This window comes from Microcebus murinus, chromosome 13 (assembly GCF_040939455.1).
Source record: "Microcebus murinus isolate Inina chromosome 13, M.murinus_Inina_mat1.0, whole genome shotgun sequence".
Lineage (NCBI taxonomy): Eukaryota > Metazoa > Chordata > Mammalia > Primates > Cheirogaleidae > Microcebus > Microcebus murinus.
This window is the reverse complement of record NC_134116.1, coordinates 16733754-16759983: the sequence shown is the minus strand read 5'-3', so window position 1 is coordinate 16759983 and position 26230 is coordinate 16733754. Positions and strand designations below refer to the sequence as shown.

The window sequence follows — 26230 nt, the reverse complement described above, 5'->3', positions numbered from 1 at the left end:
TTGTGTAGTGTTAGGTTAGCAGAAACATGCAATATTCAGGGTGACTTTCCATAGCACACTGATGCCCTTTAAAAATTTAGTAACCTTCATTCTGGGCAACATAGTAAGATCCTATCTCTACAAAAAATTAAAAAAAAAAAAATTAGCCAAGCATAGTGGCTGGTGCCTGTAGGTACTAGGAAGGCTGAGTTGGGAGGATCACTTGAGCCTGGGAGTTCCTGAATTATGATTGTGCCATTGCATTCCAGCCTAGGGCGACAGATTGAGACCCTGTCTCAGAAAAAAAAAAGATCTTCTTGCATTTGTTTATGGTCAATAGAATATATTCTACACTGAGTGTATTGTGGCTCAGGTATTCATGTGTTTTGGTCAGAGGGACACAGTATGACCTCTCAGTAGTGAGGAGAAAGACATACGAGCTCCTACTAGCCAAATTTTTGTGTCATGATACTTTCAGCATCCTTCTCAAAAACTGTACAGATAGTTGTCCTGATGGTACCTTTACATGTAGAATTTGTAGCTAAATTGATACTGGATATGTATTAGAATAATCATCAAAAATAGTTTCTCTAATGTAGGGAGCATATTCAGAAAATCTCTTTTCAATCTTGTAAGTTCTTTGCTACAGAAAGCATTAATGTATCTGAAATAAGTGACCCTTTAAAGGCAGATCCCTTGGCTCTTTGGAAGAGGTCATTGCATCAAGTTAAGCACTCTAATTGGAAGGAAATAAGCTCAGAAAGGTAAAAGGCGTATTGGAAAAAAAAGCCAATTTACCTAAAAAAGGGTGAGGAAAGTTTTTCCTTATGAGAGGGAATGAATTTTATTTACTTTCTATGGCCATTAGCATTCATTGTTGACTCTTTCCAAAATCTAATATAGTCCTTGTGTAATTAATAACAATTATTAATATTAATAAAAAACACATAGTACTTACTGTGCATCAGGTACAGTTTTAAGCACCATACATATATTAACTCCTTTAATCTTCACAACAGCTGTATGAAATAGGTGCTATTATTTATTCTTTCATAAATGAGGCAGCTAGGGCTCAAAGAAAGTGAGTGACTTAGTGAAGGTCACATAGCTAATAAGAGACAGACTGTGATTTAAATCCAAGCAATCTTGCTATAGGATCCATGCTATTAAGTATTACACTATGCTGAGGCGAGCTAAGTAACTTTCCTGTGATTACAAAGCTGGGAAGAAGCTGAGCAGAAACATGCACCCTGGCAGTTTGCCCTGGAGTGTGTGCTTTTCCCCACTATGCAATAGTACTTTTCAATTTTCCCCATCAGAGTTCTTCAAATAATAATTACCTCTCATTCATGCTTTAAACCAGTGATGCTTGAACTTTAATGTGCTTGAGAATCAAGTAGAAGACCTGTAAAACTCATATTGTTGGACCCACCCACAGAGTTTACTCTGCTTTAGTAGGTCTGCATTTCTAGTAGGTTCCCAGATAACACTGAAGCTGCTGGTCCAGGGGCCATAGTTTGAGAATCACTGCTTAAACCTCCGCGGTCAGAGACTAAGCTGGGGCGTGGTGAGCCAAAGTGAGGCAGGTGGGAGCCAAGTCACACATGCCTCAATAAGGACATGATGTGGACCCTACTTTATTCTCAGGCCAATGGGAACCACGGCAGAGTTTTCAATAAGGAAGTGATAACATGAACAAAACTGTAGTTACAAGGGGCTTTTGGTTTTTGGTGCATTGTGGAAAGTAGCTTGAAGAGGGATGTGTTGAGATTGGAGGCAGAGACATCAGCAGGCCATAGAGAGATGGAAACAGAAGTGAAACGTTAGCAGGGCAGTGAGGATAAAAAGCCTATGGCAGGAGGGGGCTGACAGTGACAGGAGGAAAGAATTGGTGGCTTTACAGTCATCTTTGCTGATGTCTCTCCTGCCTGCCCTTCGCATAGTCAGACTTAAAGGTCTATGCTAACTCTTGATTCCCTCTGATGCTCCTTCATGGGCTCTGCTGCTCCAAGAGTGTCAGCTCAGCACTTCCAAGCTAATAGCTATGAAAATACTATTACTTGTGTGTGTGTGTATTTCTCTTTGCACTTGTTTATGGTCAATTTTGAGAACTATGGAATGGATACTACATCAGGTATTTTTCAAGTGATTTTTATAACTGCTATTCTTTTTTCCCTGGATTTTTGTGCATACATATCAACTTATTAAGTATTATATATATATTTTTTGACATGACAAAAGTTTATTTTTTCTTTTTTTAAATTTTTAAATTTTTGACAGGGTCTTGTTCTGTTTGCTCAGTTTTACAAACACAATGAGTGAGATGTGCAACGTTTGGGGGATAGACATGCTTGAAGCTCTTACTCAAGGGGGGAGAGGGGGCATGGACAATATATGTAACCTTAACACTTGTACCCCCATAATACGCTAAAATAAAAAAATATATATATCTACCTTAAACTTGGTGTGAGCAAGAAATAAGGCTGCATGTGGTGGCTCATGCCTGTGATCCCAACACTTTGAGAGGCCAAGGTGGAGGATTGATTGAGGCCAGGAGTTCGAGACCAGCCTAGTCAACATTGTGAGACCTCGTCTCTACAAAAATGTAAAAATTAGCAGAGTGTAGTGGTGCAGACCTGTAGTCCTAGCTACTTGGGAGGCTGAGGCAGGAAGTATTATATATTACTAAATATTATTACATTTTATTATTAAACATTAATTTATCATTAATGTGTATCAAATGTTATTAAATACTATTAAATATAAAATATGTGTTATATCTGTATAAAAACTAAAGAATAGCACAATGAAAAGCTGTTTACTCACCATCTAGATTGAAAAAGGAAACATTGCCAGTGCTGCTGGAAACGATACTGCTCCTCCTTTATTAAGTCTTCCTTCCTGGGGGCCCTAAAGGGAACTGCCATTGTGATTTTTAAATTTATCACTCCCTTGCTTTTCTTTAGGGATATTTACACACACACTAAACCTGTGAACAATGCCTCGTTTAGCTTTTCGTGTTTTGGGACTTAATGTAATTGGCCCATACTCTATATCCTTACAGGAGTTGCTTTTTCTCATCCAGTATTAAGTTTGTCAGACTGGTCCATGTTGAGGTCTGTAGTTTTAGTTTATTGGCTTCCATGTTATATGTTACTACATCATATTAATTTAGCACAAATTATTTTGTCTCCTCTAAATAGACATTTGTGTTATTTTGTTGTCATAAACTGTGCTTCTATGAGCATTCTGCTACATGTTTCCCCTTCAAATAAGGGTTTCTCCAGGGCATATGCCAGTAGAATGGCTGTGCTGTAGGGACTCTGCGTCCTTATCCTGCATCATGAGGCCAAAAAGTTTTCCTTGTGTGGCTGGACCAGTTTATGCGCACCAGTAGTGATGATGAGGATAACGATGATATTAATATGAATAATAAGCTAACCTTATTCTATGCTTACTGTGTTAGGCACTGACTATTCTAAGCACTTCATTTGTATTAATTTGTTTAATCCTCGCAGTGATCCAATAAAGTGGTTATTAGTGTTACCCTGAGGCTTGTAAAGGCTAAGTTGCTTGCTCAAGGCTTTCTGCTGGTAAAAAGAAGTGCCAGTATTTGAACCCAAGAATCTGTGCCCTTATCGGTTTTGCTTCAATCCTGGTGAACCCTTGGTATTCCCAGACCACTTAGGTTTTTGCTGATTGGTGAATTTAAATGGTATCTCTTTGTGGTTTTGACGTACATTTCTCTGATTAGTAATAACAATGAACACTTAAAAAATGTATGCATTGGCAGTCTTGTTTTTCTTCTGCAAAATGCCTGCTCACAGCTTTTGCCCACTTTTTTTTTTATTAGATTGTTTATTTTTTTCTTATTGACTCATAAAGTTCTTCATATGTTATAGATCCTAATCCATTATCAGTTATATGTTACAAGTAACTTCTCCTGGTTTGTAGCTTGTGTTTTTATCTTTTTTGTGTGTGTTTTTATCTTTTTTAAGTTATCCAAGTAAAGTTTTAAATCAGAGATTTAATGTCAGAATTTTCAATCTTTTCCTTCATGGTTTGTGTGTTTTATATTAGTTTAAACAATCCTCTTCTCCCAAGCTCATAAAGATACTTGCCAATATTCTCTTCTAAACCTTTTTAAATTGTGCTTTTTTACATTTAAATCCTTAATCCCCATGGGATTGACTTTTGTATATGGTATGAGCTAGAGATCCAATTTTACTTTTAAAATGTGGATAACCGTACGTTGTGCCAACACTGCTTATGAATAGTCCTGTTTCTCTCCCCGTTACTAGCTTGCCACCCTCTTTCCTTTCCAACCCCAAAATTCTTAAAAGATTTAGTGTTTCTGTGAGGTGTCTCTCCATTAATTGTAAACAAAATGATGACTTTTCCCTTAATATGAAACTCTGGTCACTGTAATTTGCTTCCACAAGCTCTCAGCCAATTGCTCCTTTTCATTTTTCATTTATCTCTAGAGAAACTTTAGCCACTTTAAATGGTTGTGTGTGTGTGTTTGTTGTAGGCCAGAGGTATCAGATAATATTCGAGCTGTACCTTAGAAAAGGGTGAAATGGGAGGTAGATTAGGAAGCACTCACATAGGGAGGTAATGAGAGCTACGCATAGAAAAATAGGTTAGAGCAGCCAGCTTGTGAATGAGAACTTAGAGTCTGCTTTTCAATCAGCAATGAAGATACAGTGCTTGTTTTGGCAGCACATATACTAAAATTGGAACGATATAGAGAAGATTAGCAATGAAGATATAGCATTGAAACTTTTTGCAGAGGTAAGTAACATTCATCAAAATGCTGTTGTGGAAGATGAATGTGTCCTCATAAACAGAGGGTTAAGGAATTGAAGGGACAAGTGGAGAAGGAGTTCATTTAGAAGACAATCATGTTATTGTTCTCATCCTCCATGAGATGCTAGCAGTGTAGAGAAAAAAAAAGGATTCGGTTTGAGAGAGGTTGATGATAAGAACTTGACATGCACTATTCTGCACTCAATGAGTACCATAAGGATCACAAAATTCACTCCCCAACAAACACCTGAGCTCCTGCTTTGACTTGATTTGTCTTTTTTTTCAAACTTGCCTTTCATTCTTTTTTTTTTTAATTTTTTTATTTTTAATTTTTATTTTTTTGAGACAGAGTCTCACTCTGTTGCCTAGACTAGAGTGCCGTGGTGTCAGCCTAGCTCACAGCAACCTCAAACTCCTGGGCTCAAGCAATCCTCCTGCCTCAGCCTCCCAAGTAGCTGGGACTACAGGCATGCGCCACCATGCCTGGCTCATTTTTTCTATATATTTTTAGTTGGCCAATTAATTTCTTTCTATTTTTGGTAGAGACAAGGGTCTCGCTCTTGCTCAGGCTGGTCTCAAACTCCTGAGCTCTAACGATCCTCCTGCCTCAGCCTCTCAGAGTGCTAAGATTACAAGCGTGAGCCACCACGCCTGGCTTTGCCTGTTATTCTGATTTGCTTATCTTCTCAGGATTAGTTTTTTGATAGTGAATTCTACATTCTTTGCTTTTACAAACCAAGCCATCAACCATCTACTAATCTATAAGAGCAGAAAAAAGTGATAGTAATGTAGAGTGTTATGCCTATCTGAGATGCTCTTCTGTTAGGTTTTTCTTTCTCCAACACTATTTTATACCCTAAACAAGATTTTTAAAAACTGTGGTAAAATTTGTATAACATAAAATTTCCCATTTTTAGCACTTTTGGTACATAGTTAAATGGCATCAGGTACATTCACATTGTTGTACAGCCTCCACCACAATCCATATCCAGAACTTCTTCATCTTTCCAAGATGAATCTCTGTACCCATTAAACACTAACCCCCCATTCTCCCTACCCCAGCCCCTGGCAACCACCATTCTACTTTCTGTCCCTATGAATTAGACTCCTTTAGGACTTCATTTAAATGGAATATTACAATATTTTTCTATTTGTGACTGGCTTATTTCACTTTAGCATAATACCCTTAAGGTTCATCCATGTTGTAGCACATGACAGGATGTCTTTCCTTTGTACGGCTGAATAATATTCCATTGTGTGAATATACTATATTTTATTTATCCATTCATCTATCGATAGACATTTGGGTTGTTTCCACCTTTTGGGTATTGTGAATAATGCTGCTATGAGCATAGGTGTACAAATGTCTCTTGGAGTCCTTGCTTTCAATTCTTCTGAGTGTGTACCCAGAAGTGGAACTGCTTTGTCATGTGGTACTTCTATGTTTAATTTTTTGAGGAACTTCCATACTGTTTTCCATAATGGTAGCATCACATTCCTACAAGCAGTGTACAAGGAGTCCAATTTCTCCCTGTCTTTGCCAATACTTCTTATTTTCTGGTTTTCTGATAATAGCCATCCTAATGAGTGTGAAGGGTATTCTAGTGTGAAACCCAATGTATCTAGATAGTAATCTAGGAAACATTCTGAGTATTTCCTAAGATTTACCATTCCTTTTTCTATTAATACTATTTAACCAGTTCACTGCATAAATGGCACTTTTTCAGTGCAATAGAAGCAACTTTTTTATAGCTGTTTTTTCAAACTCTTTCTCTCAACTTGTTCTTTCCTTCCATGTATAAAACCCCATACAATTTTCAGTCCATACTCTTGATACCAGGTAATAAACAAGCAGTATTCTGTTTGGGAGAGAAGAATATGTCTAGTTCACTGTATTATCAAAACTGGTAAAAAACCTTTCCTCCCTGAACTCAGTTTGACCTCAGACCAAGAAACCTTTAGAGGGAAGAGGAGAGAGTTGCTTTCTTCCTTCTTCCTTTATATCGTAGGGGCAAAAAATAGGTGATCCTTCTCCTCACCATCATAACAGTCATGGCCAACATTCCTGTAACAAAAGACAGGTTAATAACACAAAAGCATAACAAGTTATTTAGTCATAGTTTTATACAACATGGGAGCCTTCAGAATGAAGTCCCAAAGCTACAGGGAAAACTGTCCGTTTTTATGCTTAGAGCCAATGAAGAATGGACATGTAGGAATGCGATTGGACAAAGGATATGAGCTAATGCTACTAGACTGAGGTGAGGAACCCAGCAAGGCCTGTTCATTCAAATTCTTCTTGGCCTCTCTGTTGTAGCATTTCTTCCTCCCAAGTTGGGGGCAGGAGCCCTCTGGAATGGGGGTCTTATGACCTACTGTCAGACAAGGTAAGTTAGAGAATTTCTTTATGGCCAGCTCATAGATAGAAAGACAGGGGAAGGTTAGAGTCATATTTCTAGTTTTTATGGCTGGCTTTGGTGAAGAGGAATTCTGGTTTCTATGACTCTCTTCTGGAGAGAATGAGGATTGAGAGATAGGAGGGCAGGTGGATATCCGAGAGACTTTAGTTCTGGGGTTGCTTCTGAGGCCTTCACTTTGGGGTATCATTTTCTTTGCCCAGACAATACCCTCTCCCACTTCACAGCTGCTAGATTGAGGTCTCTCAAAAGTTGCAGTATGAGGTAAAGACCAGAGGTACACAGTGCAAGAACCAAGTTGACTGGGCAGATGAAAGCTGGCATTCATTCTTTTTGGACATGGCAAATGTCCAAAGATGGCTGCTAGCTTCTAGGACACATTTGTGGATTTGGGTGAATTTCTCACCTTCACCTTCTCACCTTCACGCCTGCGGTTTCTTCTCCAGTTGCCCTCAGCCTCCTGAGCAACCGTGTGTTGACTCCAGATGTTCTTGTTGGCATGGTCCCTCATGACCCATCCTGGTTCTCTTCTGCACAAGCCACATCTGGGACACAGGAAATATTTAGTAATTATAAATCCTTGCCTCACCAAACTAAGAAAGTACAAGATTCTTCTCTTGCTTTGTCATCAACTAAGGACTCTAATGAATAAATGTTTCTCTGAAATCCCTTTCACTTAAGGTTGTTCAACCTCAAATTCTTAGCTTAACAATTCAACCACCTCTAATTAATTTTTTTTTCTTTTTTCTTTTTTTCTAATTAATTTTTAACTTTTCTTGAGATAGGAGATGGACAGCCGCTGGTTTTCTAGTTTGTTAGCATGTTCTACTAGGTAGCCTAATCTGGCATATTACTTAAGGATGTGTGGGCACTCAGCATCTATTTTATTTTATTGCTGAATCCCTGTGACTCCATAAAAAGTAGCATTTGACTTCTGTATCTGATTAAATGATGAAATAGATGGGGATGCAGCATTCCTTTGCTTTAGAAATTAGCTCCCTATTCCTCCAATCAGATCACATTGCCTATTCACTTTCCTAAACCTCTTGAGCTTGATATTACCTGTTCATTTCTTTAAAAACAAATTATATTTTGGCATGTACTATCATTGGGATAATGAATTTCATAGGTTTCTAAGGTCTTTTAATTAATCTAAATCACCTGATTCCTTTTTGATTTGACTTTGATTTCCCACTGCTTTGCTAAGTTCCAGGCATGTTTAAAGGCTCAATAATTGTATGAATAGGTAGGTGGGGAAATGGATAAGTTATAGTCATCTCACATTTTGGAATTTCAGAAATAAATATGTCTTATCTATTCTTCCATTTTAATTGAGATTTTATTTTTTCTAAGCCTTCATCAAATTAAACCATGTTCATAAGATAGCCTTCTTAACTGTTTTATCAATCCTCTTTAATTCCTGACCTTCCTACATTGGCAGAATCCATATTCTGTTAGACAGTGTGGTTGCTGGCTCTCTTTAGATACAGAATTATCATAGTTTCTATGAGAGAAAAGAGAAACAGGAGGGCTCCTCAGCACCTGCCCACAGAGTTGCCTCACTGATCAAGCATGTTTCTTTCCAGTCAAATAAATGTCTTTCCTGTTTGCCTCCAGTTGCCTTGGGTATCCCCTAAGCTGTTTTAGGCCCACACTACCACCTATTAATAGATATAGATAGGTATTGATAGATGTAGAACAGGATTTGCCTCTGGCTTTTCCTGATTTCCTCTTTCTTGGAGGTTTGTGCATACATCATTCGTGGTCTTTCTCACCTGGTGTTAACGCAGTATCTATTGTCCAGTGAGGTCTGCTGGACACAGTCTCTTTCCCATATATCTACTCAGCTGCTTTAAGTACTCTTCTCTTCTGACTTCAAGAAAATCATATTCTTGGAATCAATTCTAATCCTTCTTGATAACTAGTGATACATCTGCTTGAAAGGAGGAGGAGATCATATATTTTCAAGTGAAATAATTTATAACAAAGAACCAGGGACATAAACATTGAAAACTCTTTAAAACAATTAAAAGTTCTCTTTAGAATTAAAAAAATTCTATTTCTTTATCTAATAATTTAGCCAACTTTTCCTCAAATACCATTATTTAAGGAAAATAAAATGACAGTATTTCACATTTGTTTGCATTTTTATGTTGGATATTTACCAGTGTTTTCTTACCATTTTCATTGCAGAAGTAGAGTCAGTCAGTAGTGATGTTTATTATATAGGTCTTAATGGTATAATTTGAGAGCCTAACAGTCATATTTCATATTTCTTTTGTGGAAAGATATATCCTGATTTCCAAATTACTAATTTAAAATGTTGTGGAATAGAACAGCCTTATCCAATAGAAATCTTATACAAGCCATATATGTATTTTAAAATTTCTTAGTAGCGATGTTAATAAAAATGAAACAAGTGAAATTAATTTTACTAATACATTTTATTTAACCCTATGTACCCAAAATGTTATCCTTTCAACATGAAACAATATAAAAAATTATTAACGTGATACCAGAAATAGCAATGACATCCTGCATGTGTATAATACAACAGTATCGGCTGGGTGCAGTGGCTTACGCCTGTAATCCTGGCACCCTGGGAGATCGAGGCAGGTAGGTCATTTGAGCTCAGGAGTTCGAGATCAGCCTGAGCAAGAGTGAGACCCCATCTCTACTAAAAAAAAATAGAAAGAAATTAGCTGAACAACTAAAAATATATAGAAAAAAAATTAGCCAGGCATGGTGGCACATGCCTGTAGTCCCAGCTACTCGGGAGGCTGAGGCAGAAGGATCGCTTGAGCCCAGGAGTTAGAGGTTGATGTGAACTAGGCTGATAACCACGGCACTGTAGCCCGGGCAACAGAGTGAGACTCTGTCTCAAAAAAAACAAAAACAAAACAAAAAAACAACAGTATCTTAAACTATGAAACGGTTAGAGTGGAATGTAATCCCAGCAAGACAATAAAGTTGTTTTTAATACAAAAAGGTTATACTGCTTCAATTTTTAAAGTGAAATAAAAATTAAATATAATTGAAAATTTAACTCCTCAGTCATACTAGTCACATTTCAGATTCTCAGTAGTCACGTGTTGCTAGTGGTTACTGGTTTAGATAACTCACAGGCAAAATTCTTTGTAAATCAGAGAATGTTTATAGATGAAAACAAAACCCCACATAATGGTTTTTTAAGTGTCCCTTCCATGTGTCAATCACAGTTTTGGTTTTTATCATTTAAAATTAGGAATAGATTAGTTGAATTTATTTTTAAACAGACGATGAATTTATCATCTAGTTGACAAACTTTCTAAATTTTAATTTTAATTTAGAAGTCTTAAAAAATTAGAACTATATTTAAAAAATGGAATGATATCCTGCCGATGGCATGTAATTAAACTGATGAAACAAAACAAAAGATTTTCTGGGTCCTGGCCATGTTGAGCTCACTCTCTGTTGTCTTCATACACCCTAGAACCTTTGTAGTGGGGAACATGCTGGATGAATAGAACTTTTTTTTCTTTTTCTTTTTCTTTTTTTTTACTATGTCTATATTCCTGTGAAGTAATTTTTTTTTTTAACCTTGAAAGAGTTCAATTTTACTTTGAACTTCGCAACAAATAGCTTTCCATTTCTTACAATGTAATTTATCTACTGGGATTTAATATATTGTCTCTTGTTAGCATTTTATATACCGGATTTTCATTTTGCATAGTCAAGTTGTTTGAACATTTGCAAGCAGAGCCAACTAACTGCTATTGGCCTGTTTCTTTGTGTGGCATGATTTCTTCTATCCACCTGCTCACAGCAGGTTGTCTTCAGGCCTGAAGAGTAGCTAAATACTTTTGAAAATATCTTGAGATACTGCTAAGGTCTAACAATTTCTGCATTTGTGTGATGTGAAGCTATTCATGGTGTACCTTTGAAGGCTTTTTTCTTTTATGTCTCATATTCTTGCTCAAGTATTTTTAAGAGAAGATAAATTTATTATAAATAACAGTGCAGAGCTGATTGCAGCACTACTGCATCTGTATTGAATAGGTCATTGATACTCAACTAAGTGGAACTAATTTTCTATGTTAAAGCAGACAAATTTGGAGTAGTGTCACATGAATCTATTATACACTGCAGAATACCAGATTAAATGGATTACTTGTGAATTGATTGGAGTATTATCAATAAATAGGTTATATAACATGATAACTTAAAATGCTTGGAGAGTTGATATGTAATATATAATATTACACAAGCACATGAATATTACAGAAGAGATGGTATTATGTTTGCAGATTATATAATTATCTGTGATATATTTACAAATATATCTGTGATACATTTGCTTGTCCACGTAGAATTTGAATGGATTTTAAAATTTTAACCATAACTTTCTGTTTCTGAAAAAAATTAATTGTTGATTTTTATATCCACATAAAGAGAGGAAGCTAAAAATAATTTTCTTTTCAGTGTTTTAGATTCAAATAGCTCCCACAACCTTTAAGGACAACCCTTAATTTTAATACTAATAGATATTTAGAGATGGTAAAATTAATATTTTAATTAGAAAATTAAATAAAGCGGTTTACATTTTTACCTGTTCTTTGCCAGCACAAAAGTAAAAATGGATTTGGAAGTGATCAACTTGTGTTTTTAGTCCTAAAATAAATGTTTTACATGTTTTCAAAATGTTTCTCCCCACCCCAACCTCTTAGAAGTAATTAGCTATTATTTTGTACTATATGCATGTGATTACTCTAGAATCATTGAATGTAATATGAAACCATCTATTTAGGATGTATAGGATATATAAATATATAACTTAAAATAAGTAGAGCTTGACATTTTTTTCCCTGAGGAAGTAGGAAATGAAAGAGTAATTATTAACCATCTCCTTTTCATGTTCCTGAAAACATCAATTACAGTTACACATCTTAAAAACAAGCTCCCCAGCAGAACAGAAATAACTCCTTTCACTATGCTTCAAAAAATTTAATCACAATTTAACAGCTGGTATTTATAACTGTAATGTAAAATATTAATTTAAAGGTAAGGCTACCTGCTTTTGTAATGTAGTTCTAGAAGCTTAATAGTTTTCCTGGTCTTTAGCAGCATACATTTTATGATTTGGGGTTGCTTTTGAAATTTAATATAATGGGAAAATGTCTTTCAGAAATTCTCCCCTCCCCCCATAAACACTCTTTCTCCTCTACTATCTGTTCACTAGAAAATTGTATTTTAGTGGCTGTCAGAGGAAGAGAATTTTGAATAATATAAACACTGATTGTAGTAAATGTGGAAAATAATACAAACAGCTGCACTGGAGACCGATAAGACAAATCCCACAGTAATGGCCTTTAAAACATATTATCAAGTTGGAAATCAGTGAGAGGAAAAAGAAAACTATTACTATTTCTTCCTCTTACTGTTCAGTGATATTACTTTTAAGGTAAAATTGCCTCTGATTTTATTATCCTAGGAAGATATTTTTGGAACATCTGATACATTGTTTTGTGAATGTTTTTGCTTTTGTGTGAGTAACCTTGCTAATTTGGTATGAATTTGGTTCTAACAAATGTTGAAATCATTTGTTAACAAAATCTTATATCTAAAGTATTCTTTAAAGAAACAAAAAGAAGTCTATTTTGTAAATGTTGGAGCAGATTATTAAAATAAGAAAAGAAAAATTTTTGTCTGGCTATGAAGTGCCATTTAAAATGGGAAAAGAAATAAAATATTTGGAAAAAATATTTTAATAAGAGTAGATATGTTTCATCAAGTAAAAGTCTTAATTTTTATGAAGATTTTTGGCTATTAGCTTATCCAAGTGGTCTGTTCATATTTGTTTTGGCATGTGTCAGACTCATTTTAGGCTTTGAATACTTTGGTTTTGTCATGACTAAAAGCTAATTTTCTTAATCCTGGATGGTGGGAAATGTGTATGTTCCTCTTTGGAAAGATAGAAGTAAATTCCAGTTTTGAGTGAAATTTCATTTCTCTATTTTTCATTGCGTCAATCTTTATTGCTGAGCTATGTCAGGTTTTAGCCCCTTCCTCCCTCCGTCCCTCTGTCCTTTCTTCCTTCCATATAGATTATGGTAGTGTGGGGAAAAGAAAAAGGCTGTTGTCACTCTGTATGTAATTGTGACCTGCTTTAAATTGAATGCAAAGTTAAGGGCAACTTACTGGTACTTACACGTATGGCTACACATTCGTTAATACAGTTTGATTGTTTTCAGTGAAAATCTAAGTTTTTAAACCTAGTTCAATTATTGCAAAATTACTTCTATTTGCCTAGGATTGAGTCTAACCCTTGTAGGGTAAGGAAAGGAAACGATGATATTGCTTTAGTGTCTCCTACATAGAAGGGAAGGCCCAGTGTGGCCTAGGCTGTGCTATAGACTGTGCAGATAGAGCAGGGAGTGAGACTTATATTCCAGCAGGGGATGCAGATCCTAAACATGTAAGAGCATAAATAAGGTGATTTTAGTACTAAGAAGACTTTAGATGAAGACTATAAATTGATAGGAGGCGACTAGCTTTTAGCTAGGGTGTTAGCAAGTCCTCTCTGAACAGCTGGCTTTGAGTTGAGACCTGTGGGAGAAAGCGGGCAGCCATGCAGAAGTCTGGGGGCTGGAAGGCCAGGTGGCAGGAATGGCAAGTACGAAGGCACTGAGATGCAACAAGTTGGTTTTGTGGAAAGGCCAGAAGGAGAGGAGGACAAGGTAGGCAGGGACCATCATCTAGGGGCCAAAGATTTTGGGTTTTATGCGATTCATGTTGCAGAGTATTCAGCGGGTTTTGAATAGGAGAACAATGTGATGTGATTTAAAATCACTGTGGGCCTAGTGTAGAGATGAAAAACCATTTATTTGATTGTTGCAGTCCTCAAGTGAGAAGTACTGGTGGCTGAGACCAGTAGGCAGCTAGACCCAGCCTACTGTCTGTTTCTGTAGGGCTCGCAAGTAGAATGGTTATTATGTTTTTAAATGGCTAAAAAATAAATAAATAAATGAATAATGTTTCATGACACATGAAAAGTATGTGAGATTCAAATTTCATTGTTTATGTTATAAATACAGTTTTACTAGAGCACAGCCACATTTATTCATTTTTGCCTGTTGGTCTATGGCTACCCAAACTTTCTCTACACACAGCAGTTCAGTGGCTTAGCTTATTGTGGTAAAGCTTATTGTGATGATTTTTTTTTTTTTTTTTTTTAGCTCAGGACCAAAATTAAAATTTTTCTTGGAGAGTTGCTGTGTAGGAAATTACTTTTTATATTCCTGTACCCTAGTTTCCTCATCTCTAAAATAAAATTAAGATTGTCTTTCAGGTCTCTTTGCTGTCTACATTCTAAGGTCCTGTGAATGAATCAGACTGAGTTGTACTATTGTGTTAGCTTGGCCAGTGAGGATGATCATAGTGGCATGTTACTTGGCTCCTAGCCCATTCCCAATATCTTCAGTCTGACATCAGACCATCCTCTGTCTAAAACATAAACATGTCACACCCAGTTTTTAAGCATACGTACTTTGTCAAGTATGAGCCTTCTCTGTATAAGACATGTCCTGGCTTTATACATGACCTTCCTAGTTTCCCTTCTTGCCACTTCCATCCTTTAACCAACCCAATCTCTGGCCAAGCTGAACTACTCAACATTCCTTAAACTCACCAGGATTTCTCTTAACACATTAACTGCCATGTAGGTTCTATTTAACTCACACTAGTTTTGAGCCTGGGGCCTCATGAAACAAAACCCCATAGTTCATTCATGAAAATCTTACTTGTTGATGTTCTTATCATTACAATTAATATTGACAATTTAATTCTACAAACATGGATTATGTTGCATATAATTCATGCACAGAAAACAATAAAAAATAACAAATTAGAAAGATCATTTTGTTTTAATAAAATACCATGACCCCAGGGAAAAAATTTTTTTTTCCATTTTGGCCGTCAATGTGTTAGTCTGAAATTTGCATAAGCTGTCCCATCAGCCCACAAGTTTCTTTTTCACTTTTCTTTTGGAGAATTATTGCTCATTTTTTAAAAATTTATTTTTAATTGACAAATTAAAATTTATCATGTTCTCTTAATCCATTTTGTGTGGCTATAAAGGAATACCTGAGATGGGGCACTTCATAAAGAAAATAAGTTTATTTGGTTCACGAGTCTAATGTCTGGAAAAGTTCAAGATTGGGCCTCAGGCTGCTTCTTCTTATGAGGGAAGGCGAGGGAAGCCAGTGTGCACAGAGATCACATGGTGAGAGAAGAAGCAAGGGAGAGGGGAGAGAGGTGCCAGATACTTTAATAGCCGTTCTCTCAGGAACTAATAAAGTAAGAACTCCTACCTGAAGGAGGGCAATTCATCTATTCAGGAAGCATCTGCCCACATGGCCCAAACACCTCCCAGTAAGCTCCACCTTCAAACTGGGGGATCAGATTTCAACCTGAGGTTTAGAGGTGAAAAAAACACACCAGTATGTATAACATTTTGTTTTGAAATATGTGTACATTGTGGGATGGCTAAATTGAGCTAATTAATGTATGTATTACCTCACACATTTATCATTTTTTGTGGTGAGAATATGTTAAATCTGCCCTCAGCAATTTTCAAGAATACAATACAGTGTTATTAGTTTTAGTCGCCATGTTGTACAATAGATCTCTTGGATTTATTCCTTCTATCTAACTGAAATTTTGTGTCCTTTGAAACCAGATACAAAGCCCAAGTCCCCCACACCCCAGCCCCTGGTAACCACCATTCTACTCTCTATTTCTATGAATTTAACTTTTTTAGATTCCAAACATAAATAAGATCGATCATATGCTTATTGTCTTTCTATGCCTGGTTTATTTCGCTTAACATAATGTCCTCCAGGTTCATCTATGTTGTTACAGATGATAAGATTTTCTTCTTTATTTCTAAGGCTGAATAGTATTCCATCGTGTATATATACCACATTTTCTTTATCCATTTGTCCATTGATGGACACTTAGGTTGGTTATATATCTTGGCTATTGTGAATAGTGCTACAATAAAAATTGGAGTACAGATATCTCTTTAACATACAGATTTCATTCTTTAATAAATACCCAATATTGGGATGGTTAGATCATAAGGTAGTTCTATTTTTCATTTTTTGAGGAACTTTTATACTGTTTTCCATAATGACTGAATCATGTTCAATTTTTAGTATCTAGCTTTAGTATTTATCTGCAAGTCTTCCTTAACCTTTCTGTGTGTTTATTAATAGTTGGTCTGTCCTGTTATTCCATAATGTTTTGTACTATGGATTTATCATATTGAATTATAGTTATTTTATAATTTTGCTCTCTTTCCCTTAGTCTCCTGGCAGGTGAGTATTAATTCAGCTAGCACTGCTCAACACGTAGTCAAAGTTGAGTAACCGACATAGAAGCACCACTGTCGGAACCTAGGAGTCACCTTTCAGTTCTTAATTGTGTCTCCCTTAAGACACTAAGGAAAGGGGTCTATTTTATTCCATTTTGTTTTCCTTCTATCTCTTTTTGCCTTTATTAAGTTATACATGTCCATATAAAAGAATAGGAAAACAGATAAGGAAAAAAGGTCAACTAAGATTTTTCACCTAGAAATAACAGCAGTTTTATGCACATTATTTATTCTAGAATTTTTTGTAACATACAGAATTTTTTGTGAGACTTATTCTGAACATACTGTTTTGTTCTTTTTGCACTTAGAGATACACCATAAACATTTTTCATGTCTTTAAAGTTTTTAAATGATTGCGTGGATGAATACTATAATTTATTTAACCAACTTCTTAGTTGATCATTTAGACTGCTTGACATTGTACAATTCTATAAACGATGCTGTGCTGACATTTTTATAGCTTTAGTTTTCTGCCTCCCCTTAATTTTTTTTCATTAGGATACATTTTTAGAAGTGAAATTAATGGGTCAAAATGGTAACATACTGATTTTGAATTTTCTGCTCAATATCACTTTGCCTTGAGTATGCTAGTGAGATTACTGTTGTGTCAAATCACTTGGCATTATTTACAGGTAGGGAAAATATTGTGCATTAAACCACTTTTTAAATTATTGATCTAACTTTCCTCACTCGAGGAACCAGGGACTCAGCTCGAATTCTAGAGGTCTACTCTGGGTGCTATTACCATAGTGATCACTGAGATTGGAGTTGGAACACCTCTACTTCTGTAAAAGGAGTAAAATTGGTATATATCTGTGGTAGTTCGTGGCATGCAGTTGAATGAAAACCACTAATACTCCCTCCAGGACTATATCTGGGAAATTAAAAAAAAAATTATGCTGCTTAATTAGAAGTGCTTTATTTGAGTGTATAGTTTTTGAAGCTACTAGAACCTCTCTGATATGAACATTTTTGGGAAATAGAGTAAGAATAAAGCAATTTTATAGGTGAGAATGATCTGGAAAAAAAGTATAATTTACTTCTAGTGTATATTTAGTCATCCATTTTTAGTACTATTATTTATATTTAACCAAAAATCAAATAAGATATATATATATAAATAATAATGTTATATTTACTTTATACTTTATACGTGAACACATAGCGGGTTATTTCTTTTTTTACTACTTTCTGGACATGGAAGAACTGCATTTTTCTCACTGTTACTTTAAACAAAGGCTAATCCTTTTTTATTACTCATTTATTGAGATATAATTCACATACCATATGATTCACCCATTTGAAGTTAAAATTCAGTGGTTTTTAGTCTATTCATAGAGTTGCACAACCATCACCATGCTCAATTTTAGAATTTTCACACCCTTAAAAACAAACCCCACGTCAGTTAGCAATCATGCCTCATTTCCTCCCAACCCTCCTTTTGGAGGCAGCCACCTATTTACTTTCTGTCTGTATAGATTTAACTATTCTGACAGTTTTCAATTAAATGGAATCAAATAATGTGTGATCCTTTGTGACTAACTTCTGTTGTAGCATGTATCAGTACTTCATTCCTTTTTCTGACCAAATAAAATTCCTCTGTATGGATATATTTTGTTTATCCATCCATGGACATTTGAGGGTTTTTTTTGGCTATTATGAACATTTCATGTACAAGTTCTTGGGTACATGCAAATTCATTATTTCTCTCTCTCTCTTTTTTTTTAGTGTCTTTCTCGAGATGCAGGTGGAAACATGAGCATTCAGTTTCTTGGTACAGTGGTAAGTATGAAATAATTATTACTTTTTATATTCTCTTAATTTATAGAGAATAAAAATGTTCAACCAGTTTTAGCCCATTTGTTTGAACCTGGCTTCATTGTGGTGTTTGTTTGTTTGTTTGTTTTTAAGACAGAGTTTTGCTCTGTTTCCTAGGCTAGAGTGCAGTGGCGTCAGCCTAGCTCACAGCTTCCTCAAACTCCTGGGCTCAAGTAATCCTCCTGCTTCAGCCTCCCAAGTAGCTGGGACTACAGGTGTACAACCTATGCCAGTTAATTTTTTCTATTTTTTGTAGAGACAGAGTCTCACTCTTGCTCAGGCTGGTCTTAAACTCCTGAGCTCAAGCAATTCTCCCACCTCACCTCAGCCTCCCAGAATGCTAGGATTAACAGGTGGCCCATGCTGGGCCCATTATAGTTTTATTTTGTTATTACTTTGTGCAAGAAATGGGTTCTTTAAAAAAAAAAAAAGAAAGAAAAAGAAATAGGTTGTTTAATATGTTACAGAAGTTTCCATGATAGTATTATTTTTGCTTCTTCTTATTAGAGGGAAAATAATTTTAAAAATTATTTTCAGTTTGTTGAAAATTTTAAGTACTTTTTTCTATTGAAGTATTCTCCATGTTCTCATAATAAAAACGAGAACATATTGTATAAAGCTACTTTTGAAAATATGACCTTGACCTTTTTTTCAGCTTTCTTTCTAGCTTTCTCTGTTAGGTCCTTTCAAATTCACATTTTTAATGAAATTGAATCATAATTTTATATCTTGATTTTTTTCACATAAGATCCTATTATGTTTCATGTTGTTATTAATGGAGCTATATTTAACATTCTGATGAATAAAGGTCACATAGTTTACTTATCTTTAAATCACAAATGTTAGGTATTGAAATTACCTCTACTTTTTTGCCATTACAAATGGTATTCTAGGGAACAACTTCATGTGCTTTTCTTTTTTGATCTTTGGAATTATTTTCTAACATAAGACTTTTTTGTTAAGATATATTTTTTCCTAAATAGAATAAGAACTGTGAATAATTTTATGGTTTATTACACATGTTGCCAATTATTTTATATCTCTTTAGGATATCACCTATCACATATTAGAATGCCTCTTTGCTCTCTCACTAGTTAGTTATAATTTTCAAAATTAATGAACTTTATCTGCTGAAAAAAGGTTTACTTTATAATTATTATTTTTACTTATACTATAATTACCAGTATTAGTTAATAATTTTCAAAATAATTTGTTTTAACTACAAGTAAGATGTGCAAAGTTGGGGGATGGATACGCTTGAAGCTCTGACTCAAGGGGGGGGGCATGGGCAATATATGTAACCTTAACACTTATACCCCCATAATACGCTAAAATAAAAAAAAAATTAAAAAAATAATTTGTTTTAAAAGGTACCTTATGTTAATTTTTATTCCTCTGTTTATTACTCATATATTTGAATTTTCTCCATTTATGCAGTTATAAAGTATCATTTATAATCTGAAATGTCTGGTCATGTCTTTTGGATACCTTGTTTGGGATTTAGAGTCATGTTGGGTATTTCAGATAGCTCTCTGAGTTTATTGAGAATATCAGAGAGGCCTGTGGTTTGGATCAAAAAAGTAGTGATTTTACAACCATTGATATAGGAAGGATATTAATAATAATGTATGCTTACTCTGTGCTTTATTGTTTATATTTGTATAGAGATGTATGTATGTATAGTTTATGTATGTAAAGTATAATAGTGTGTGTATATATATATATAGGTACTTGGTCAATATAATATAAATTTTAAATAATGGAACTAAGACTATGGTTATTCTTGTTTTTCTGATTAATAAAGTAATATATGCTGTTTTTTAAAAAATTTAAATAGTATTTTTTTTTTTTTTTTTTTTTTGAGACAGAGTCTCGCTTTGTTGTCCAGGCTAGAGTGAGTGCCGTGGCGTCAGCCTAGCTCACAGCAACCCCAAACTCCTGGGCTCGAGTGATCCTTCTGCCTCAGCCTCCCAAGTAGCTGGGACTACAGGCATGCGCCACCATGCCTGGCTAATTTTTTATATATATATATATCAGTTGGCCAATTGATTTCTTTCTATTTATAGTAGAGACGGGGTCTCGCTCTTGCTCAGGCTGGTTTTGAACTCCTGACCTTGAGCAATCCGCCCGCCTCGGCCTCCCAAGAGCTAGGATTACAGGCGTGAGCCACAGCACCCGGCCTAAATAGTATTAAATATATGTCATAAGAAGTTGTTTTAGGATTCTCCAGAGAAATAGAACTAACAGAGGGGTGTGTGTATAGAGAAAGAAAGAGTGGTTTATTTTAAGGAATCGGCTTATGCAGTTGTGGAGGCTTGGCAAGTCCAAATTCTGCAGGGTAGGCCAGCAGGCTGGAGACCCTAGGCAGAGTTACAGTTCAAATCCAAAGGCAGTCTGATGGCTGGATTTCTCCTTCCTTGGAAATTTTTCTCTTAAGGCCTTCAACTAATTGGATGAGGCCTACCCACATTATGAAGGGAGATCTTTACCCCAAGTCTACTGATTTAAATGTTAATCTCATCTAAAAAATAACTTCACACGAGTTCGAGGTTACAGTGAGCTATACCATTACCTCACTGCACTCCAGGCTGGGCGACACAGCGAGACCCTGTCTCTAATTAATTAATAAATAAATGAAAAATACAAAAAATACCTTCATAAAAACATCTAAATGTTTGACTGAATATCTAGACACTGTGGCCTCACCTAGTTGACACAAAATTACCCATCACAGAAGTAGATATCCTGTCCTGTAGAGGTATTTAAGTTATTAACAATAGATACATTCTTCCAGAAATAGAATTACACATCTTTTCATGCAATGATAAATCTTGGACGTCTTTCTGTGTCAGTACATAAAGAACTCATTCTTTTTAAGGGCTACACAGAACTGCATTATGCGGATGTGTAGCACTGCTTTTTGCCCCTCAGTGCTCATGCTAGGAAGGCCACTCATGTCATCTCTGCTATTGACATCTCTCCTGGGATTCTAATAGATTTCTCAAACTTCATATAATGAAAACTGAGCCCTTGATATCCATAACCCCACCCCCCCAATAAAACAAAACAAACAAAAAATTTCTCTTTCAGTTTTTCCTATCTCAGAAAATGGCAACTTGAGCTAAACCTTGGCATTACTGCTATTATTATTATTACTCTTATTATTTCTTTCCCACTCTCAACCCACTCCTGGCCAGGCTCTTGCCATCTCCTGTCTGAAGGAGCAGTAGATGGGGTCTGCCACCCCACCCTGCCCCCTAGTCTGCTAGTAACATTGCAGTAGAAGTGGTAAAATAGCTCTTCTTACATGTGGGGCACGTGTCGCAAGGTCTCCTCACTTGTTTTTCTTGGGCCAAGAACATCTGTCCCCGGATGTCTACACAGGGGCTTCCCTCACTTTCTTCCTGGCTTCACTCTGTAGCTGCCTTCTCTGGGGGCTTCCCTGGTCATACCATTTGGAATTTTGGTCACACTTTCCAACCTTTTATTTCTCACTTTCCCACCTTAGTCCCCCTTTCCCGGCTTTATTCTTCTTTCTTTAGCAGTTACCACTATTTGACATACTATATATTTCACTTTTTGGACATATTTGTTGTCTGTCTTCCCCCCTTGAAAGTGACAAGCGCCTTGAGCATAGGGCTCCTTGTCTATTTTGTTCAGCATTCTTTACTCAATGCCCTGGACAAGGCCTGGCATGTAAGAGGCAGTTAGTAAATACTGGGTGAATGAGTTGATAAACTTGGCCAGTGTGAAGTGTTGGACTTGAAAAAGAAAAGTAAGGAAAGCAGATATAGAAATAAATGGAGAAATAGAAAGTGCGGAGGTGGGGGAATGTTTGTTTGGGATCAAAGAGCTGAACTAAGCTGTCTTCCTCAGAGAACGAAACTATGTATCAAAAAAGATCATTTGACTTTCTCAAGGTTTCACATCTAGTTGGGAGGCAGAACAAGGAAAGGTAGCAGATTTCTCGACCCACTCCAGTGCCCATTCTATCGGCAAACGCCTTTTAATTTTACTCTTTCATCCATTTCCTGCACCCAGAACTTATTAGTAAAACTTCCTCCCTCCTGTCCTCCCTCTTTCCTCTCTCCCTCTTTTCCTCTCTCCTCCCTCCCTTTCCCTCCCTTCTCCCTTTCCTCTACCACCCCCTCCCTCTCTCTTTCTTTCCCCTTCCTCCCTGTTTCCCTCCTCCCTCTCTTTCTCCCTCTCTTCTCCCTCTTTGCCCTACCTAAACAGCCAACAAAAAGTCACCTGAAAAAGGAAAAGAGAATTGCCTGTAGCTGACACTTCCCTCTGCCCCAGTAAATGATAGATTACTTGCTAATGAATTCGAAAGAGGCTGTGTGTCCACTCTGTTTATACACTTTACACTGAGTAGGAATGTCAATTTCTAGTGCAATTTCTAGAGTAATTTCTAATTACTCTAAAATGCAACAACACAGCAGTTTGGACGGCCAATGTATTTTGCTCTATTGAATTTTTCTATGTGTATTATTAGCAATAATAGATCTGTATGGAAGAGGGAAAGACATGGTTTGAAGATAGACTGTTACAGCAGATACAGATTGATTTCCAGCTAGCATGTGTTGCTTTAATCGAAGATGTCTAAAGCAAATGTCTTTTCTAAGACATATAGGTTGGAAATAGCAGTAGCACATTACGTGGCAAAAGTGATGCTTCACAAGTATATATTTGTCTTTGTGAAAATCCTTATAGACTTTCCTATACAACTTGATTTTTGTGAATGTTGGTAAACATGACCTTCAGTGTTCAAAGAAGAGTTTTAGGCTAAGAGAAGTACTTTTGTTTTAACAATAAGATTTTAAAATGTTAGTATTTCAACTTAGAGAAAGTAGAAACTTAAAAATAATTCATTTCATTCATTTTTCACTCACTCTGAAATTAAAAAAAAACTCAGTTTGTGATTTTCATTTCCAATAAAACAAATCTCATTACTTTTTAAAAATTTGGTTTTGTTAGATATTATATAAATATAAAATATTATGCAAATGTTATAAATATACTTTATATATTTATAAAATGTATAAAAGAACATTTATAAGACATATATAAGTTATAAAGAATAATAATACAACAAAGACCTGGGTACCTAGCAGGAAGTTTTCTTAAAAACATAATCATTAGTTTCAAAGGTGTCTGTGTGCACCTCCTCATCCTACCACCCTTTCTCTCCTGCAAGGAGAGCTTCTTCCTGATTTATATTTATCATAGCTTGCTTTTCTTTATAATTTTACCACATATTTACATCTCTAAATAATATATAGTATAGTTTCACATGCTTTTAAATTTGATGTATGTAGAATTATATTCTGGAATCATCTGTGACTTGGTTATTTTGCTCTGTGGTGTTTGTGAGAGTCACTTGTGTTACATGTAGGTGTAATTCATTTATCCTCAGCTGTGTAGGATGCTGTTATGTTGATTAAAAGGTCTGCTGTTGATGGACAGTTGGGTGGTATCCAGTGTTTTTGCTGTAATTCTCAATGCGACCCTAAGCATTTCTATATGTGGGAGCATGTGTGCTAATGACACATGTGCAATGGTTTCTTTAGAGTTTGTGGGAATTTAGTATGTTCACTTTGTTCTACATCTTCACTAGCACCTGATATTATCAGACTCCATAATTTTTGCCAATGTGAATAGTGTCTTCATTGTGGTTTTAATTTGCTTATCCTGATTATTAATGAGGTAGAACATCTTTTCTTATGTTTACTGGCCATTTCCTTTTATCTGCCATTGAGTTTCCACCTCTGCAAAGTACCACTTCAACCCTTTTGTCCATTTCTCTATGATGTGGGACTGCATAAGTATATGAATTTAGTTTGTGTCATGTGGATTTTTAATAATAAGGCAAGAAGGGTTAGATTGGGATCATTTAACTAGTTCTAAGAGCTATGAGTGGAAGTGAATGTTAAGAACTATGAAGGGGCCTTGCGTGCAGTGGCTCACGCCTGTAATCCTAGCACTTTGGGAGGCCGAGGCAGGTGGATTATTTAAGCTCAGGAGTTCAAGACCAGCCTGAGCAAGAGCAAGACCCTGTGTCTACCAAAAATAGAAAAAATTAGCTGGGCATGGTGGCGCATGCCTATAGTCCCAGCTACATGAGAGACTGAGGCAGAAGGATCACTTGAGCCCAGGAGTTTGAGGTTGCTGTGAACTAGGCTGATGCCATGGCACTCACTCTAGCCAGGACAACAGAGTGAGACTGTCTCAAAAAAAAGAATTATGAAGGGTATGAGATTTACCCCTGCTACTTATTAGTAGACAAATTAGCCTGCTACTGTGTTATGGATGCTGGTAGAAGACGTGAGACTCTGGGATCAGAGATGAAGGACAGTTTATTATAGCACTAGCAGTGATCAGAGTATCAGTTTTTGTACTATTTCCCTGATCCCAAATTCCCCCAGGACAATCCAAAGATGGCAAGATGACACCACATACAATGGCTTGCATTACAGGAGAGGAGCCCTGAGTTTAGGGAACCTGAATCTATTAAAATGGGCAGTAATCATACCTGCTCCTGGTCCTGGAGGGAGACACTATCTGTCTTCTGAGGCTGTTCACCACATAAACATCCTTAAAAAGATAGTCTAGAACAAAGAACCATCAGTATCATGCTCACAAGAAGTGGAAAAATGCAAAAGACTCGGGGAAAATTGTCTCCTTGTAGTAATGTGTGTCACTTCTAGTCAGAGATAGCTAAGAGCAGGTGTGAGCCCTCTGTGTCCCCCCTCGTAAGCTGAGAGTGATGTTGATATGCCTCTGTCAGCATGGGTCCCTAGGGAGAATGATGATGATCAGTGCCACCCCCAACCTCTAGTGGCCTGAGATCCCAGTGTTGACTTATTGCTGAAGGATAGCCCAGCTTATCCTTAAACACAACCTGGGCACATAAGGAACCATCTTCTGTTTATAGAACCCCATATCCACTTATACATGTAAAAGGTAAGGATTTATTCAGTAGATTTATTCTGTCCACCTTAAAGCTTTTGGTTCATCAACTTTCAATCCAAGTGTAAGGACTCCTTTCTGTTATGCTGTTTGAACTTGATGTAAAAATTGTTAGGTTTACCTGCTGACTTTCTTCAGGAAAAGAATAAAAAAATAAATAAATAAATAAATAAAAAATTGTTAGGTAGTGTTTTTATACAATGAAGGCAAAGAGTTCTGAGTTAATAGAGTGGGGTATTCAGAGATGAAATTTGTGCCTTTATGACCCAGAGGAACTCATTTAACCTGGGTGTACATACCTATGTTCGCTCAGCGAACCCACATTTTAACCTTTAGTAGCTATCAATTTCATTACTACTCCCCAAATGTACTATACAGGACTCAGTATTTGTTTCCTAGGGCTGTTTCCACAAATTACCACAAACTGGGTGGTAAAACAACAGAAATTTATTCTGTCACAGTTCTAGAAGCCAGAAATCTAAAGTCAAAGTGTGGGCAGGGTGGGTTCCTTCTTAAAGACTCTAGTGAGGATCTGTTTCATGCTTCTCTCCTCCCTTCTGGTGGTTGCTGGGATTCCTTGGTGTCCCTTGGGTTTTAGCTATATCATTCCAATCTCTTCTTCTGTCATCACGTGGCCTTCATCCCTGTGACTGTAAACATAAATCCAGTGACAGCAGTCATCAGATTTAGGGCTCACCTAATCCAGTAAAACCTCATCTTAACTAATTACATTTGCAAAGACCCTATTTCCAAATAAGGTCACATTCTGAGGTTCTGGGTAGACGTGAATTTTTGGAAAGCACTATTCAACCCAGTATACTAT

The 26230-nt window shown here is 36.2% G+C and overlaps 1 protein-coding gene across 2 annotated transcripts in view; it reads left to right on the top strand.

Annotated features, from left to right (window-relative positions):
• The window catches only part of PCCA (propionyl-CoA carboxylase subunit alpha), a 373670-nt gene that overhangs the window by 281996 nt on the left and 65444 nt on the right, over positions 1-26230 (top strand). For both annotated transcript variants that reach the window (XR_012922419.1, XM_012751855.2), the window contains exon 21: positions 18346-18399. Coding sequence is in view for 1 of the 2 variants with exons in the window: in XM_012751855.2 (XP_012607309.1) it covers positions 18346-18399 (54 nt within the window). In the remaining variant the exon portion in view is untranslated. The remainder of the gene's footprint in view (positions 1-18345; positions 18400-26230) is intronic.